This window comes from Babesia bigemina, assembly GCF_000981445.1.
Source record: "Babesia bigemina genome assembly Bbig001, chromosome : III".
Classification (NCBI taxonomy): domain Eukaryota; phylum Apicomplexa; class Aconoidasida; order Piroplasmida; family Babesiidae; genus Babesia; species Babesia bigemina.
The window spans coordinates 1634972-1653064 of record NC_027218.1 but is presented as its reverse complement, the minus strand read 5'-3'; the positions used below and the strand labels follow the sequence as shown (position 1 = coordinate 1653064).

Genomic DNA, 18093 nt, shown 5'->3' with positions numbered 1-18093 from the left:
TCACTTAGGCTTAACTATGCGCTGCTGCGCCTGGTTCCTGAGGTCCGCGACGAACGCTTTCAATTTTGTATCATAGACCTCCACCGCAGTGATCTGGTTCATGAGGCCCGTCTGGAGCGGCTTCGCGGCGTAGGCAGAAATGCCGAACTCCTGCTGGCCCTCCAGCTTACCCTTCAGCTGCCGAATCGCAATGAGCAGCTTCAGCCGCTTCTGCTCCTCGGGCAGCAGGGTCTTGTAGTAGAGTTGCAGAATCTCCATGATGCTCATCTGGTACTGGCGCATCCTGTTCACGGTCGTGTCGTCGTACTCCACTGAGCGGTGGTTAAAGGAAGTGGCGGGGTTGACTTACGAGGCACCGTTTGGGTGATCTTTTCCGACTGGCAGAGCTTGGTGTTGAGGATGAACATGCGCCTGCTGGCGGTGTCGTCGTTCATCGGCCGCCGGATATACTTTATTATGTCGAACCGCCGCATTTCCTCGACGGATTGGCTGATCTCGCGCGCCATGTCCGCGTTGGTGCGCATCTTGAAGGCGATTTTCTTAACGGGCTCCCTGTGGTCGCCCCGTTGCTCGTCGAAGGAGTTCGACCGGCTGCTGGCGTAACCGGGCATGTTCAGCCCCTGTATGATGCACATGTCATCAGTACTTTGGTCGTACTGCGTCGATAGGTCGTGAAAGTAAACGTCCGCGATTTTACGCTTGCGTTCGGTTTCCGCTGCGCGCGCATGTTCGCAACCACGCAAGTCTGACTCACCCCGTTCCTCCAGCGTTTTCGGGTCCACCTTGCAGTCCATCAGGATGCTTGGACGGCTGCACCCGTCAATGATCTTGGCAGCATGTGCGTTGAACCGGTCGACGATGGACGGCTTGGAGTCGACCGCCACCTGGTCTCCAAACCTTTTGGCGACTGACGAAGCAGACGGCTTGCGCTTCGTCAAGTCGTCCACGCGTATCACATCGCTCAACGGGTCGACCTGCTGCAGCACCGAGCCCACAGCGGGTTGAGGCTGCTCGAAGCTTTTGATCGGTACGCCCTTGATATCATCGTACAACACCTGGTTTTCGGGAATCTTCTCCCCAATAATGTGATAGAAGTGACGCGATTGCAGTATGCGTTTCCAGAAGCTTTCGGCGGGGTATTGCCGCTCATGCACGAACTTTTGGTGGAGCGTTCGGATGGTCTCGTCTTCCGCCAGGAGCGCCCTGCCCAGCTCGGGATTGTACCGGTAGAGCCTGTGCCCATTCACGAATTCGCTGCTTGGCGGTATTGCGATGAACCCGTCTAGGTGCGACGGGGCCTCCGGTTGCTCGAGTGATGCGATAAGGTCCACGCTGTGGTGGCTCCAGAAGTCGTCCGGCGACACAACGCCCTCCGCAGAGCCTTCCTCAGCCTCAACCAACTGCTGATACAGTTGGGCAACGTCTCCTCCGGCCTGTAAAAGCCGTTGCTTGTTTCTGTGGATTATGCTTTTGTGGTCCTCCTTTGGCAGCACCGGTGCCGCGGTTGCCACTACCTCCTGAGGTGCCTTGCGAGGCGCCTCCGGAACCTCCGGAACGACCTTAGGCACCTTAACTGGCGCGGATTCTTGCGATACTTGGCTGCAGAAGCGTTCAAGAACGTCCCTGTCGTCACCGAAGTCCACAACGATCACAGCCTTCTCCAGGGCTTCAGCGTGCGCGTCATCTGAGCGTGCTGGTGGGTAATTGAGGCGGTGTTTTACCTGGCGTCAATTTAAGAGGGCCCTCGGTGAACGTCAGCCTGACCTTTGCGGCCTTCTTCGACTTCTCAGACCGTATCCACGTCGAGAAGGACCACTTGAACTTGCCGCTCTCCGTCTCGAAGAACAGAAAGCCATCGCTGATGTGGCAGGCGCCCTTGACGCCGTTGAAAGCGGCGCTTTGCGTCCCGCTCTCTGCCATGTGCTTTAATGTGTTGCGATATATATATTGACTGCGTTGCGGTGTGTGCCCCTCTAGAACCGTTCGTTGAAGTCGAACTTTTTGCGAGGCACGAAAGAGTTGTACAAAATGTTGGGTGCGCTGAGCGATGTGTCCTGGTCTGTGCTGCTGAAGATGGAGCCTTCGCGCTTGCCGGTCATGTAGCCGCTCTTGTTCTTGCTGCCAGCCTGCACGGTGCTGTTACGAGCGGCGCAAAGCGTACCTTTTCCTGGAACTTCCGCCAGCTGTTGGCACGCTGGTTAGCCTCGGACTCGATCCTTTCGGCCTTCTGCTGCTTCTTTAGGGTTTGCACGAGCTTCTTCTTCCTCATCTTTTCCTTCTCGTTGTCGTTCTGTTTGATGATGAGATTCTCCGGGATTCGGTATCCCGCGGGCGTCACTATCTCCTTCACCTCCTTGGACTTGGCATCCTGTCTGATCTTGAGCCGCACCCAATCACGCGCCACCTCCTCGGAGATGTTGTAATCCTTGTACGTGATGACGTATCCGGTCTCGGTCTCCCTGTTAATCACCGCGTCGTACCATCGCCTAGCAATTCGTGTTTGCCAATTGACGCGCATACTTACCCATCCTCGGAGTACAGCACCTGGACCAGGGTACCCGGCTTGCAAAGGTCGGGCGCAGGCGCGTCCACGAGCTTGAGGTCCTTGGCTGCCAGGGCGCACTGCTCGCCCGAACCCACCAGCTGGATGACAACCTGGTCGCTCGGCGAATCGCCCAAGAGCTGGATGATCTGCCCGAACTTTTGCTTCCCATTGTAGAGCACTACGCATATACGCCCTGCATTGCATGACCCCCGTGTGGTTGCAGCGGCGGACATACCCAGAAATTGCGCATTCCCGCCTGTTGCGGACGTCGCTTCCTCAGGCTCTGGCGCCTCGGCGGCCGCAGCGGTGGAGATCGCCGTGGCTTCATTCTGCCTCTTGTACTGGATGAGGTCCTCGGTGAGCTGGATGACCTCCAGAAGGTCAGCCTGCAGGGCCTTGAGCTCATCGTTGTCAGGGTCCTGCTCTAGCGCCTCTTGTACGAGCTGGATCTTTTCACGGTAGTCTGCGATTTTGGCCTGCGACGTTGTCAGCCGTCGTGTCTGGTGTGTACAGCTCTTTCGTGTCACCTCGGCAGTCAGCCACTAACCTGCAAATCCTCATACGATTCGCGATTCTCCATATTTAGGAGCGTTTGTAACGCGATGTCTGACAGCTTACTGGCGCGGGTCTTCGGTGACGTCCTTCCAGTGTCACCGTGGTGTGCGATGGATGTCTAACTTCGTCTCTTCCGCGGCGCTCTCGCACTACGGCGCAGGCCTAGAGTCCCCGCCTTATTCTCGAGGCTGCAGCGGGGGCCGCGTCTATTTGGCACCGCGGGGTAGTGCTATTCGGGGAGCCCAAACGCGCGGGGGGGGCTGCTTGGCACCGGGGGCAACATCACTTTCATTTCCAACAGCAAACTCTAACAATGGCTTCGATTACTTCGATTCATGCTCGCGAAATTCTTGGTATGTTTATCTGCCCTGTGTGTTGCACATTACGCAGACTCCCGTGGAAATCCCACGGTCGAGGTTGACCTCGCCACCGCTGACGGTCTCTTCAGGGCTGCCTGCCCTTCCGGCGCCTCCACCGGCATCTACGAGGCCCTAGAGCTCCGTGATGGTGACAAAGCGCGCTACCTTGGCAAGGGTGTGTTGAAGGCCGTCAACAACGTCAACACCACCATCGCCGCCGGTGTGAAGGGTCATGATGTCCGTGACCAGAAGGGATTGGACGACCTCATGGTCAAGAAGTTGGACGGTAGCATGAACGAGTGGGGTCACTGCAAGTCAAACCTCGGAGCCAACGCTATCTTGGTTGTCTCCATGGCCGCTGCCCGCGCCGCCGCCGAGAGCAAGAAGGTCCCCCTGTACCAGCACCTCGCTGAGCTTGCCGGCAAGCCGACTGACAACTACATCCTCCCAGTTCCCTGCCTGAACGTCATCAACGGTGGTTCCCACGCCGGTAACAGCCTCGCCATGCAGGAGTTCATGATCCTCCCCGTCGGCGCTCCTTCCTTCAGGGAGGCCATTCGCATGGGTTGCGAAGTATACCACAACCTGAAGAAGGTCATCAACGCCAAGTACGGCCAGGACGCGACCAACGTGGGTGACGAGGGTGGTTTCGCGCCCAACATCAAGTCTGCTGAGGAGGCCCTTGACCTCTTGGTTGAGTCCATCAAGAAGGCCGGCTTTGACGGCCAGGTCAAGATTGCCATGGACGTCGCTGCCTCCGAGTTCTACGTCAAAGAGTCTAGTTCTTACAACTTGGGTTTCAAGTGCGAGCAGCCTTGCATGAAGTCTGGCCCCGAAATGGTCGCCTACTACAAGGAGCTTTGCCAGAAGTACCCCATCGTCTCCATTGAGGACCCCTTCGACCAAGACGACTGGGAGTCTTACAAGATGTTGACGGACGAGATCGGCGCTGCCGTTCAGATTGTGGGTGACGACTTGCTTGTCACTAACCCCAAGCGTATCGAGACTGCCCTTGCCAAGAAGGCTTGCAACGCTCTTTTGTTGAAGGTCAACCAGATCGGATCTGTCACCGAGGCCATCGACGCTTGTCTTTTGAGTCACGCTAACAGCTGGGGTGTGATGGTTTCCCACAGGTCCGGTGAGACTGAGGACACCTTCATTGCCGACCTCGTTGTCGCCCTCGGCACAGGCCAGATCAAAACTGGTGCTCCCTGCCGCAGCGAGCGCAACGCCAAGTACAACCAGTTGATCCGCATTGAGGAACAGCTTGGTTCCCGTGCTCGCTACGCTGGCGCTGCCTTCCGCACTTGCGGAAACTGAGCGATTTGCGTAACTTCCGTCTCCCAATATCTGTGGTTAATTAATCATCTCTTGCCTGCACGTTGCATTCTCGTGATATCTATACTGGTATTTGGTTTTGCTGTGTATGTATTGTACTTGGGTGAGTATGGTTGTCCCCGTTGGACAACGTTTGTGCCTGCTGCACTTTAACATTCGCCTCGCCTAGTCGTTTCTTCCTTACAGATTTCAAAGTGGTTTGTTGACCTCCTTTAACGGTAGTTATAGACACGTGGTTGACGTTTTATCCACTGTATGCAGAAACTTATTCGACCCATTCTATAGCTGATTATTAGTACGTTCTCTCATTTTATAGTGTGCCATCTGGCTAGGCCCGGTTTTCGATTTCGCGGGGCTGCCGCCTCACGCTGATACTGGTTGCGGGATCCACGTCGGTTTGTTGCCGATCGTTACTGGTGCAATTCATGCGGGCATCCATCTAGTTAGGGTCAGAGGGTCTGCTAGAGTCGTACTCTTACCTTTGTTTCACGTCACTCTTCGCAACGTATGAGTTTGTTGCTCTACATTCGCGTTGGATGTGGTAAATGTGCGATAAGAGATGCTAAGTGCTAGTAGGTGCATATTATAATATCGTTTCACAATTCCTTTCCACGTCACAACATTTGGTACAACCATGGACATCGTCTGATCCTTTAAAAAGCATTGGCGCCTTTCACGCTCCTATGACATCGTCTCCACAACGTTATATGCGCTGTAAATCGCCATGTCGAGAATGGTGATAACATTGCGATGATAATGTATCGCCAAATAATGGGTATCTTGTTGAGAATTTTCTCGGGAAGGGCAACCATGCCTCATGTAATAATTTTAGTTTTATAGATTGCATTAAAAACGTTATCAATGACATAAAATGAACACTGTTGTCTAATATTCAAAATTTTTAGTCTTGCTTATTTTTTAAGGAAAATTCTTCCGTAACAAGCCAGCTAGCTGGGGAGATGGGATCTTCACTGCCACTACTCGAAAAAAAATACTCAGCCTTACTTATTAGCTAATGCATATATTCATGCGTTTTAAGTTGGTTGAAGGTCATTTTTACTCAGGATTATTTTTGTCTATCGTCGGACTTAAATTATAAACATGGCGAAATTTATAGGAGCCCCGTTGGCAATTTGCGCTATAATTCTGCAGTTTATTAAATTCATAAACGCATTGCAATATGATTTTAGTAGTAGTCTGAGATCTTTGGTTGCCGATGCCCTAGTTGCATCCCACATAAACATGGATGACCTTGGGATGGCAACTCTTATGTGCCCACGCCAAATAAACGGTATTGAGTATGTATGGCATCCCCAACCAACCGCGGATCATAACTTTTGTCTCGAAACATATGTGATTGAAAATGGCGAATTTCACTCTGTCCCTTTGTCGACGGTAGTGATTACGGAAATACGACGCTTAAATTTTTGGAAAACGTCAAGGCCGTCGCAAACAGACTTGCATATTGATCTAATGGATGACTATATATACGCCATCACCGAGAATCGTTTCGTGTTCATTTGTGGTCCTAGAGGTTTGGTATTGAGTGAGGCGCTGCAAGCCCAACTTGCTAGCCTCGATGGTTTTGCTGAAATAGACGCTCATCCATGGGAACCGAGAACGCCATTGGTTGACGAAATAGCCAAGATAGGGGGAAGCTTGGGTGTGGTATTCTTGCACAGAGGCCGCAAGCACAAACTTATGCAGGGCTGTGGAAGCCGTCCCTCACCACTTTTTGCTTCGGATAATGTTACCGTGGACTCCGAAACGGGCACACGGTCGTGTATGGTAGATCCGATGTCAGAATTGCCCATAGGCTTCATTTGTCAAGGGCGTATTGAACCTGATGATTGCATGAAGTATCTCTTGGACAAGACGGACGGAGTTGTGACTGCTCCTACACCACATTTATATAGGAATTTTAATCATCGTGGAAAATGGGTTATAGCGCAATATTTTGATGGATTAGCATTACGGGCATTCAAAGGCGAATGTAGGTGCATAAATCCGAAAACGGGTAGGGTGAAAGCAAGGATAGAGGTCCGTTGGAAAACTGAATACATTTGTGACATAACCAGCATGATTGCCCGTAACAGGTTCAATCCTATTAGTGGCCCCTGGTGTTCAGTGATGTTACATCCGGGTGCTACGTTGACCATAAAGTTGCCAAAACAGACAGTCAAGTCGGCTGCTGCTGACTTGGAATTCGAAGAAGACGGCGACGTTGAGGAGGATGCTTTGACAGCCCCATTCTCGCAACTGCCATCTATCCATGAATACGAAACTGAATTCAAGCCGGACGTATCTTTGATATTACGCCAAAGACAAACGATTTATGACATCGATCTTTACGACGAAATCTTGATCCAGGATGCATTAACTGGCGGTGCGTTCGAGGTAGATGTTTCACAAATGGAGGGAGGAGAGGTCAAGCTGAAGTACCGTATGGACAAACCTCTGGCGTTACGAAGTGGATACAACTCGTTTTTATATCATTGGACATTCATATCTAGAAACGAAAATGTTCTTGAAAAGATACGCGCTGTAGTGAACGTCTCATTTGCGCCTACCTATCGCTACAATATTATTGGTTGTGACCGATGGAAACCAGGTATGTTTGATCCGGCAAATGACAGTGAGTCTCTTGCAATTAAAGTCGTGGGGAATGGTATGGCGTTAACATCTGAATGGCTGGTAAATGTCAGTAGTGGCGAGCAGCAAGCCGGCATTCAATGCGGACGCAATGAGGATCTGTTTCCAAACAATTGCGAGTCCACAGGATACGATATTTCGTCCAATCAGGTTGCGCCATTTCCTACATCTGTGCGCAATGCGACACTTTACCCCGTTCGAGGATTTCAGGTATTCGACATGAGCTTCCAAAATGTCCCCGTCAGTCACGCCTGCAGTTGTGTTGATGAACATGGATACGAAACATCTAGACTTGTTTTGCGATCAAACCGTTATGAAGAGTATACTTACACAGTAAGTCGTGAAGCCGCATACCAATGGTTGATGCCTTACTCATTATTGCCTTGGAATGAGGTGGCATTATTTTACGGCGATCACACTCATATGCAATCAATTATGCTACACAACATGCCCCAGATACCTATAAAATTACACTCTGGCACTAAAATCTTAATGCGGTGTGTTCTGGATGAGGGGGTTTACGACGATGAGAATGACGCCGTAGTACCACCTACATGGTTACCAGATTATCCTCGACATCACCATTACAAAGTAGATACGACCACATATGGGCCTATGCTGATTTCAAAGTTGAACGGAGAGAGAATCGCTGGTACAAAAGGTGGACTCGACATCAGTATTTCAGAATATACAGACGAATATTGTGATTTGGCGATTACATCCAATAGCGGCGCAATTTTGGTATCTAAGGATCCAGATCACTCGGAGTACGTGCCAATAACATTCGTTTGCGGTAAGGAGCTATCAGAATCAGATTTTGGTCAAGTCAACGATAACGCATTGGCAGCTGATATTCCCCCGCCTGTAGCACCGTTAGAGGATTACACATGGAACGTAGTTCAAATTGACGTAGAGATGACAGACCCGTACATGCAAGGGTGCGGAATTACTGACTCAAGAGATATGTTTTTCAAGCCCGAGACACCCAAACTATACGACACTTACAGACAACTCCAGTTCGGATGCAAGATCAACATTCAGGCTGCTGAAGAAGCGGCATTCTATTGCCCAGCTCCTTACGTCCTGGACCCACCGAATTGCTTCTACCAAGTCTCGGTGAACGGTGAAGTGAAGAACCTGATGGACATCAGCCAGTCTTTGGTAGCGTCTCGAACTAATCACTTTGTCACACTGAAGTTCGACAGTGCTCGTATAGGACCCGGGGAGACCCTGCACCAGACCCCGCCGTTGGAGTGCCGGTGCGTCACCATCAAGGGGGTCATCCTATCCACCATCCAGATCGAGAACTACTACTCCAAGGAATGGGTAGCTCAGATGTAGTAAATCTTTTTGTCAATGACAGAGTTTAATTGTCATAGTTCGTGTTGGTGTCTGATGATGTCAGAGGAACTAACCGTTTAGGATACTACACGCTTGTCTGTCTCGAACTGAACATCTTCTTGTGTTAATACAGTTATTTATAATTAGTGCAAATCACATTTACCCATCCAATAACATGAATTGTAACGAGGTCCTAAAAACTTTTGTGCAAACAAAATCAAGACGCTGCAGTACGGATGTCTTCTTATATTTTCACGAATCAAAAATTCCGCAATGTCTCCTACAAACAAAAATGGATGATATATGTAACCTGTCACTGTAGTTCAGAAAATGCGGTGATGTTGGTACGTGACCAAGGGGCAGTGGATGGTCGTATTGGAAGAGCATTGATATTCGATGCTGGGATGAATTCGTAAGCTCATACACGCTTAACATAGTACCAATTGATATGCGCAATCATACAACTCTGATTCATTCTGCAAATATCGAGGTGAGATTTTCAATGCCACATTCGGCTGATATACCACACAGCTGGAAGGGAAGGCTGAGGGCTAATAACCCAATGTCTCATGGTAGGATGTTCATCATTCGAAAAATGATCAAGATGCCGATTATAGTTTTTGGATGCGAGAAATATATGCAGTTATTATAATTTTGCCTAAGCAACTTAAGAGAAGTGTTGTTGGGTAGATGCCACGATTATCATACTCTTCGGTAGCAGCGTGACTGAGATGTTACAAGTACAATTGTAAGGATTTGTCGACTCTTCACGAAGTAAACGTTGACATTGATGAATAGAGAGCAGTAAGGTATGTATAACTACATGCGCTTTTAAGAATTCAAAATGACAAGTTTGAAGCAATGATTAATCAACTTCCAGTCCAATCAACTAGACATATCTGGACGTGAAAGACGTATTTTAGAATACAACTTGGCGTGGCACGCCGGTGCGAAAAACGCAGGCGTAGGACCCTTTTTGTTAATTACTTTTTGGGAAATGTGAAAGTTGCGTTAATATCAATGCGTTCGGTTGCTATGAATGCGAATTTCTGGTAAACAAAGTACACTGAACTCGCCTGACAACTCATCGCCTTTTTACGCTGCTATTGCTCTAAAGCGTTGAACGATTTAATATGCCCAATTATAGGCACATTTATCACACACAAAGCCGTTACAGCTATAACATAGTAATCAAAATAACACTGTCGACCCGAATACCGAATAGACGCGCGGAATCGTAAGCTGGCTGTTGTGCATGATTTCGGCATCACAACGGTAAATATGGCCATTTTAATTACAACAACAACCATATGGACAAGTTATGATTTACAACACTGTGCCCATATAGATTGGGAAAATAGAAGAAGTGAGTGAATGTGGTTAATGCTAGGTTACCAGTATTACATTCGCTGAGGCATTTGTGTACCCGTGCCGACATGCGTGCAATGATTCAAATAGATGATACGACGATTCAAGGGGGCGTATTGCACATTTACTGCACACCGACTGCATTGATGTGCTTGCATTCCGTCCAAGCAATTCATGCTGCAAGGTTTCCACACACTGAGCAACCCAGCGTAGCATGACGACTGAGCTAGGGATCCAGATATATAACACACATTATTTGGGATGCTTTTTTGGAGGTTTAGTTACCGTTATGCGCATGTTTGACACTATCAAAATGCGGTAATGACGGCAAAAGATCGATGGAATACGACGAAGAAGTTATGTTCCGTTGAAGGCACGCTAATCTATATTCACAGGAGCCACTGTGATGTAATGGATTCCCTTGCAGTTCATCAAGACCTATTTTGATGCCGTTGACAAAATGTGTGACCCTGCTGATTTGTATTAGACGCGGTATCGGTGCCACCAAGTTTGGGACGAAATATGTGCGACTTAAATGTTGACGATATTCACAGAAACCAGCGTTTACTCCAAAATCTGCGTGTCGTAAGGACTCAAATACACGGAACACCGCCTGAGTATAGTTTCTGCTCCGAAGCACAGTGGCGTGCTTGATTCACGGACAATCGATGATCGCGGCCTTGTCAATAAGCGTTTGGAACGTATGTGAACTAATGTACACTAACGTCCGGTTGTCATGTGCTGACAAGCGCTAGAAATAATTGTGTCGTCCACTGAGCACAAGAAGATTTACGTTAATCACGGAAGACAGTACGAGGAGTGTCTGCCTTCCCCATGTGACTGCAGTGTTGGTAACGAACAAGCTCCGCAAGACTCTGCGTACTCTAAATAAAACTGTCATCGACCCATCGTATCATTTTTAACATTCGAGTGTCACCTAAAATGGTGCTAACATCTCCGGGTCCTGTATGTGCGATTTTGCGTTAAACTTGTCTACCCAGTGACTCGCGTACTGCATGCCACGTTAGTGGTGTGGAGCTCTATAAGACAAGACAGCTAGGTTGTCGCCATATTCCAACGTCCACCTATACGGTGAACAGAAGGTTATTTGTAAATTTTAATTAGACACGCAGTCATTAGAAGGCGACGGTACTTGCGTTGTGCTCATCAGCCATTAAGACACAGCTATTTAAACACGCGGACTGTTTTGTTAACAACCCTACCAATAGGCCAACAATTAACACATTTATAGAAGTCGGTTAATTTAGAAGTTGTTATCAAAATGGTGTACACTTCGTTGACTGAAGCCCCTCACAACCTCAAGGAGGCTATTGATTGGTTGTTGGCCGTGAAGGGAGATGACGCTACAACGAACCTGACTGGTTTGGGTGCAGCAGTTCACAAATTTCTCGCAAACAAGCCTATCGGTAACGCGGTTGTGCCAGCTCTCGAGAAAGTCAAACTTATTACAAAAGAGTTCGTGTGGAAGCAAAGAACACGAGGATTGTGGTATGTGGATAGGATGTTGAAGCGACTCGAGGAAAAACTGTGGAAAGGACGCGAAGAACTTGTTGATGCCTTGGAGTATGTCCGTGAAAGCGATTACCAGAACATCATATGGACCGAGGGCACTACGGCTGAAGCCGTGATTGAAAAATTAGGTGAAGTTGTGGATGGCACTGAGATGTTCTTGGATGATGTCAAAATCCCTGAGCAGTACGAGTCTGCTTACAGTTCAGAGGCTACATGGGATGCGTCATGCAAGGAGGACCCGAGAGCTTGTGCAATGGTCTTCGTAGGAATCGCACCAATGCTATACACAGGCCTGCGTTCTCTGAAAGATTCAGCTGTTGCAGCTACCTGGCCTTCGTTTTTGATGAATAGTCCGGGGTTGGGGGATATGTTGGATTCTGTAGGTTATAAAGATCAGGCAATCCGCACTAGCTTGAGTGGTCCAGAGGTCACCAGCGCGTTGAGAGCTGTGGATGGACAATTCTTGAACATAATCTACGACCTTGCTGGATTCTGGGCTTTCTATGGATTGAAAAACCCAGCCATGCAACCTGACAAAAATAGAAAATACCCGATACCTGGAGTTGATTATCGTATCAACATGAAGCCCATTAAACCTCCCAAGAAGTATGTGTTGCGCAAAGCGCCCAGCACATACACTGCCACCGGATCTAACAACACGTACAATCCTGGGGTGCCAACGGTGTTGGATATGGGTGACACTATCCCACTTTAATGTGCCTCATCGTTTGCTGTGTCTTTGTAAGACTGCGGGATCTGTTCTTTAACACTTTTATTAATAAATGTTGATATATGTCCAATCTGTCATCCCCTCTGCCCATTGTTTTGAACCGCTAATCGGTTTACCTAACAAGCAATCTGGTAGTTAAGGTCGTAGACGTATTAGGACAGCGTATTAGTGGCCATTAGATATGAGTTATTGCCGCAACCCATCATCTCAGTAAATCGTGGAAATGCCCGATATCATCTGGATGTCTGAGGAACACAATCACCATCGTGGGAATGGCTGACCAACCAATAGCTTTTGGTTATAGGAGACACAAGGAGGCGAAGTCACGTAGACGGTGGAGTATCACAACTGAATAGTTTTCAACCAAGTGCCACCGTCCAACGTGCCGATCTGTGTCGAGGGACATGAAGACTCGCGAAGATTATGACCGTGAGTCACCACATGTCCCGTACAGGGTGGATGCCACCTAAAAACCCCGGTACAAAGGTGGCGAAGATCTCGCTGTCGAAGCCAGAAGCATGAGGCGCCGCCCTGGTTTACCCGGATATTGGCCTAAGCCATACGCAGACACTTATAGCACACAATGCAACTTAAAACACGGCATTAATAGTGAGCGTTATGTTGGCATACCTTGGACGTGCGATTGATCCGTCATGTTCATCACTGGGTGAATGTAAGACGGTGGATAAATTTTTTGCGATTAAGTTTCCTACACAAAAGCGCAATGCTTATGATACGAAAAGATGCGATTGCTGTGCGATTCGCTGAGCAGACACTTTGCAGTCCATGAACAGTGAGTCAGCCTCGTCTATGAAGCGCCTGTCTAGTACATCGCTCTGTCCAATTTCTCTCAATATGTTTGCGGGCGCAATGAGCTGCATGCAATAGCGCAAGCTTGCATTGGCCCCAATTTCTCCCAAGCGTAACAAGGCGTCGTCGGTTAGAGGCACGTTTTCTGCCTTCCCCCGTATGCGCAATACTTGCACTAACTGCACAACCATATATCGTCATGTGTCAGCACTCACTTCATCAATGGTATACGGAAGTGTTTTTATGATCAACAATCGGTCGAGTAGATCCACGGGAATTCCATGTGGTTCTATGGAATCCGTACCTCGAACTGTGCAGAGCTGCACACATGAGCTTGGTAAAACTCTCAGCTTACACCACGGTTTGTCGAAAGTATAACAATGGGCGCCAACGGTGATTCTAATGCCTTCGTGAGGTACGTAAAACACTCAATGTCGAACATGTGGACCTCGTCAATGTACAATACCCCTGGTACCACCTCCGCAACACCCATGTCTATGTATCGATTTACGGCCTTGTTCACTTCCAGCCTCAATTTTTCGGTTATTTCCGTTTTCTTAGGCTTGATATACTGGTTGATCATTGAAAGAACATCATTCCCACCCTGTGCATGTATATTTGAAAACGTTCTGCACGACGCACCGTCGGTTGTGAATTTGCGACGTCGAGGTCATTTAGGGACATTTCTTGCACGCATTGCTTTTGCTTGTATACATCTCCCTTTGGTATAGGAACGTATTCCTCGACCTCCAGGTCAAACTCAGTAGCATATGCATCACATCTGCCGCAGCGCCGCACTTGACCTGTCACATCTGTCGCACATCTGTCATTAATCTAACCTGTTGATGCGTCTATGTATATAACATCTCCTATCGTGACCTTTTCTTTAACCATCTGGTCGTGTATCTGCGGCGCCAGCCTCAGAGTTTTGGTCCCCTTGACCGTTTTGAGGGTGACGACTACGGCGCTGACACACTTTGCTGCAATAAGATATACAGGTTTAAGTTTTAAACGGTACCAAATCCTCCGCTCGGATTTTCCGTTTCCTCTGCCACGAGTTCGGTGACTTCGCCTTCGTACACTTGTTTTTCCTCCTTCAGAATGATGTGTATCGACTTGCGGAACGCCTCATTCAAGACCTCGGTCTTCTTAACCTCACTGCTGAACACTTCGGTACTCGATAGGATAGTAAAAGGCGCGGATGTGTTAAGCTCTTTTGCTATGGCCATGGCTAGAGCGGTTTTGCCGCTGCCGCTTGGCCCCGCAAGCAGTAGCGCCCTTCCTAATACATATTATGACAAGTCATATTAGACTCAATCACACGGACATTACTATCGAATGTATGCCACATTAATGGATGCTTACCGGCCATTTTCTTCTCCTTTATCATATCCACCGCGAGCTGCGCAGCCTCCCTCGCCCTGTACTGGCCTACCAGACCGCAACCAACATCGAAACAATCGATATATTCCTGGTATCTCGGGTCAGAAACATCTCCTGTTGAGTTAATGAGTGCCGTGTCTACTTCGAATATGGATGGGTTGACGCCCAGTCCTTTGATGTGGCTGTGCACGGATATCTTCTCCTTGAAAACTTTTGGCGCGTTTCCTTCCGCCTTGATGGTGTTTAGCTCTGGCACGCAATCTTTTACTACACCCATAGCCGCCATATTGCCGCGTAAAATGGGATATGCGCGGGCTAAGACGCCGAGAGTATGGTGCTGGCCTTCCACTCCTTGCCGCGCCCGCCAAAGTTCCGCCGCCCAAAGAGTGAGATGGATTTTTAGCTAAATATACTGGCTCGCTCATCGTACGTCGATTAACGTACGATCTGGTAGCACGTTTGTCTCAGACCACGCGGCGAAAATAGCCGCATGATTGATCATTGTATTTTTTGCTGTAATTTTCCATATCGCGACAAAATAACGTGCCAGCTCTATAACTGTCACGCGCATCGTGTAGATACATATCAGGGCAGCCTTGTGGCATTTCTTTTGTGTGCTTTGCCGTTGCAGATGTGTGTATTATAGATAGCTGCCATTAGCCGTGTTCGTGGCTACAATACTGTAAATTACCGATACCGAGTGATCAGAGGATTGGCATTTTAGCCTAATAGTCTCTGATGGCTCCGGAAAGATGCTCATGCTTTGCTAGGATTTCGCGTGCATCTCTACGCGAAAATGGTTGCAACAATGGAGGTTGCGACGTTGCAGATACAATCGAGGCGGCGAACGCCGACAACCCTCTGCTGGACTCTATAGTGTTGGGTAGTTCAGCATTGGGCAATTTCATTGCGCCGCCGTGGCATTTGATTAGCCCATGCGAATCTAGTGTGGTCAATAAACTTTGGGAAGACCCTGAAGGCCACCCCGAGCTTACTTCGAAACAGAAGGACCGTCTGTATCGTTGGGTACGTTTTTTTTGGGGCAGCGGCAGGAAGTGTTTCTTCGCTGCTGCTCCCGACAGCGGTCGCATAAAGCAAGGGTTCGTTGCCGATTGTTCCTTTCTGTCATCCTTGGCTGTCCTCGCAGATTACGAATCTCGATATTCTGTTCCTTTACTAAGTAACATCATCAAATTCGTTTCCATCGGTCCCCATGGTTACGCGGATTTGGTGCAGCCAACGCAAACATGCACTGAGGCGCACCCCTCAACCAATCCCGGTACTGCCATAGGGGTCAAGTTATACTTTAACGGTATTGCCAGGTGTGTTGTTGTGGATGACTGGGTGCCCATTCGCGCCGATGGCCGCCTGCTATGCGCCCATTCGTCGGATCGCACCGAGTGCTGGGTGAGCATCCTCGAAAGGGCGTTTGTAAAGTTGAACGGCGGCCGTTATACCATCCGCGGTACCAACCCTGGAATCGACATATACCATTTGACCGGATGGATCCCGGATATAGTCTACTTGCAACCGAGCGGTTGCATCCCTTCTGGAGTTGCTGCGTCGGCTGATCGTTCTGCAAACAAGTGGAACGACATGTGGGACGTCATTTACGCGGGCTTCTGCGGAGGTTCGTGCGTCGTTTGCCTCGGCACCAGCGACTTCGCGGACGCGCTTCCAGTCGGCCAGGATAGGCCGGAGGGGATTTCTGTTTCCTCCGGCATCGTTAGTGACCATGCGTACAGCATGATTGACATGAAGGAGGTGCAGATGCCGAACAAGCGTAGAATACGTTTGATGTACTTGAAGAACCCTTGGGGCAGCATTTCGTGGACGAAGCGATTTTCGCCTTCCGACAAAACCTCTTGGACGCCGGAAATGCAGAAGACGCTGAACTACGTTCCTAACGCTTCCGAGGACAATGGAATGTTCTGGATTGAGTGGAACGACGTGTTAAAATGGTTTTCGCACCTGTACGTCGCGTGGAAACCCAGCCTTTTCCGCAGTCGCGTTACCTTACACCACGTCTGGGAACCCAGTTCGCATTTCCTAGATTCTTGGGCCCCTGATGACATGTCGCTCTCTTTGTATAACCCGCAATTCAGTGTAGTTATATCATTCGGTAGTTCCAACTCTGCCACCCTATGGTTGATGCTGATACAACATCGCGTAAACTTCGAGGATCCCTTGAAGTACCTGGCGATGCACGTATTTTCTAGCAGAGATGCCGTAGTTTGTCCGGTTTTACCTGATGTCCAGGGCGTATACAACAACGGCGAATGCATTCTGTTGAAGCTTATAGTTAAGTTAAGCTCGTTTAGCGAATCTCCCGGCAAGCACATGCTGACGGGTGACCCCGTTATCGCTCACACCTTGGACGACGAGTCTAGTGTGACCGTACTCGTATCGTATTATTCCAGGAAGCTGGAGCGTGCGATTCCATTCACGATCCGCGCGCTTTGCTCAAGACCTATAAAATTGACTCCCAAACCGTGCCTCGTGCGCCCGGATTGGTACAGCACTGTAATACACGGCGAGTGGACTGACGGCAACAGTGGAGGCAGCCCCAAGAACATATGGACGTACTTTAAGAATCCGCATTATCGGCTCTACTTTCCAGGGGAATGCGAGGCTGTTGTTTTGCTGGAATCCGTGAACCCCCTCTCGGTGAACCTCCGGATTTTCACTGGACGTATGGCCACTATCCGTGCGCTCAAGGCTGGGCAGCTGGTCTCGTCGGATGATTATCGGGCCCAGTGTTGTGCCGTATCCTCCACCAACTTCTGCGGTCAGTACGTAGTCATTCCTTCCACGTATCGCGCTACCGACCGTGGCGCGTTTAGGATAATCGTACACTCGAACAAAGAATGCAGCATATCCCCGTTGCCGTATCCTCAGTCGCCAGTTCCATCAACGGCGGGTTTGATCAGTCAACGCTTCGACATGCAGGGACCTCTTAACATGCAGGTGTCCTGTCCGACGTTGGTGTCGATTCGGCTAAAGGTGCCGACCGAACTGTTGAGTGACAACTTCGCGCTGCTGGCGTCGTCCGCTGGGGCCTCACACCCGCAGCCCCGGGATGCCTGCACCAGCTTTGACGGCCTAAACAAGCACTTTTGTGTCTCCTTGGCGTGCAGCATCTGTGGCGGCGCCGGGGGGAGGCTACGCCAGATAACCAGGAGCGACCCCCTAAGTGGTCATGCCGAGGGGTACGATTTGGTGCTATATAGTGACTTGAATGGTGGAAACTCTAACACGGGGCGAACCCCGTCTGCGTCCGCTCGTTACCTGTTCGATAACGAGCGTGTGATAAACTTCACACTGGTTGAGCTACAGCCCAACACAGTTCCATACAGACTCTGTTGCATCAGCGGAGTGTCGCGAGGGGCGGTAACGCTCATTTCCGACCACCCCGTGTCGATTCAGTAATGCAGTGATGTTAATGTCGCAGAGTATTGTACGTTTGTTCTGTATAGATA

The 18093-nt window shown here is 49.3% G+C and overlaps 6 protein-coding genes across 6 annotated transcripts; 4 read left to right on the top strand and 2 right to left on the bottom strand.

Moving 5' to 3' along the window:
- On the bottom strand, window positions 1-3125 carry BBBOND_0306710 (hypothetical protein, conserved; the record flags this gene model as incomplete). The annotated part of the gene is made up of 8 exons (XM_012913499.1): window positions 1-311; window positions 350-715; window positions 755-1684; window positions 1722-1951; window positions 1981-2126; window positions 2162-2486; window positions 2525-3021; window positions 3093-3125. 8 exons carry the CDS (start codon window positions 3123-3125, stop codon window positions 1-3), a joined length of 2838 nt encoding a protein of 945 aa, XP_012768953.1.
- A 288-nt stretch (window positions 3126-3413) lies between these two features.
- On the top strand, window positions 3414-4779 carry BBBOND_0306700 (enolase (2-phosphoglycerate dehydratase), putative; the record flags this gene model as incomplete). Its single annotated transcript, XM_012913498.1, has 2 exons — window positions 3414-3453; window positions 3491-4779. 2 exons carry the CDS (start codon window positions 3414-3416, stop codon window positions 4777-4779), a joined length of 1329 nt encoding a protein of 442 aa, XP_012768952.1.
- A 1119-nt stretch (window positions 4780-5898) lies between these two features.
- Window positions 5899-8790, top strand: BBBOND_0306690 (hypothetical protein; the record flags this gene model as incomplete). The annotated part of the gene is made up of 1 exon (XM_012913497.1): window positions 5899-8790. One exon carries the CDS (start codon window positions 5899-5901, stop codon window positions 8788-8790), a length of 2892 nt encoding a protein of 963 aa, XP_012768951.1.
- A 2650-nt stretch (window positions 8791-11440) lies between these two features.
- Window positions 11441-12406, top strand: BBBOND_0306680 (hypothetical protein; the record flags this gene model as incomplete). Its single annotated transcript, XM_012913496.1, has 1 exon — window positions 11441-12406. One exon carries the CDS (start codon window positions 11441-11443, stop codon window positions 12404-12406), a length of 966 nt encoding a protein of 321 aa, XP_012768950.1.
- A 743-nt stretch (window positions 12407-13149) lies between these two features.
- Window positions 13150-14900, bottom strand: BBBOND_0306670 (RuvB DNA helicase, putative; the record flags this gene model as incomplete). The annotated part of the gene is made up of 7 exons (XM_012913495.1): window positions 13150-13410; window positions 13447-13551; window positions 13587-13835; window positions 13874-14034; window positions 14071-14211; window positions 14250-14513; window positions 14597-14900. 7 exons carry the CDS (start codon window positions 14898-14900, stop codon window positions 13150-13152), a joined length of 1485 nt encoding a protein of 494 aa, XP_012768949.1.
- A 452-nt stretch (window positions 14901-15352) lies between these two features.
- Window positions 15353-18043, top strand: BBBOND_0306660 (calpain family cysteine protease domain containing protein, putative; the record flags this gene model as incomplete). The annotated part of the gene is made up of 1 exon (XM_012913494.1): window positions 15353-18043. The coding sequence occupies one exon, from the start codon at window positions 15353-15355 to the stop codon at window positions 18041-18043; it is 2691 nt and encodes an 896-aa protein (XP_012768948.1).
- Window positions 18044-18093: the final 50 nt, after the last annotated feature.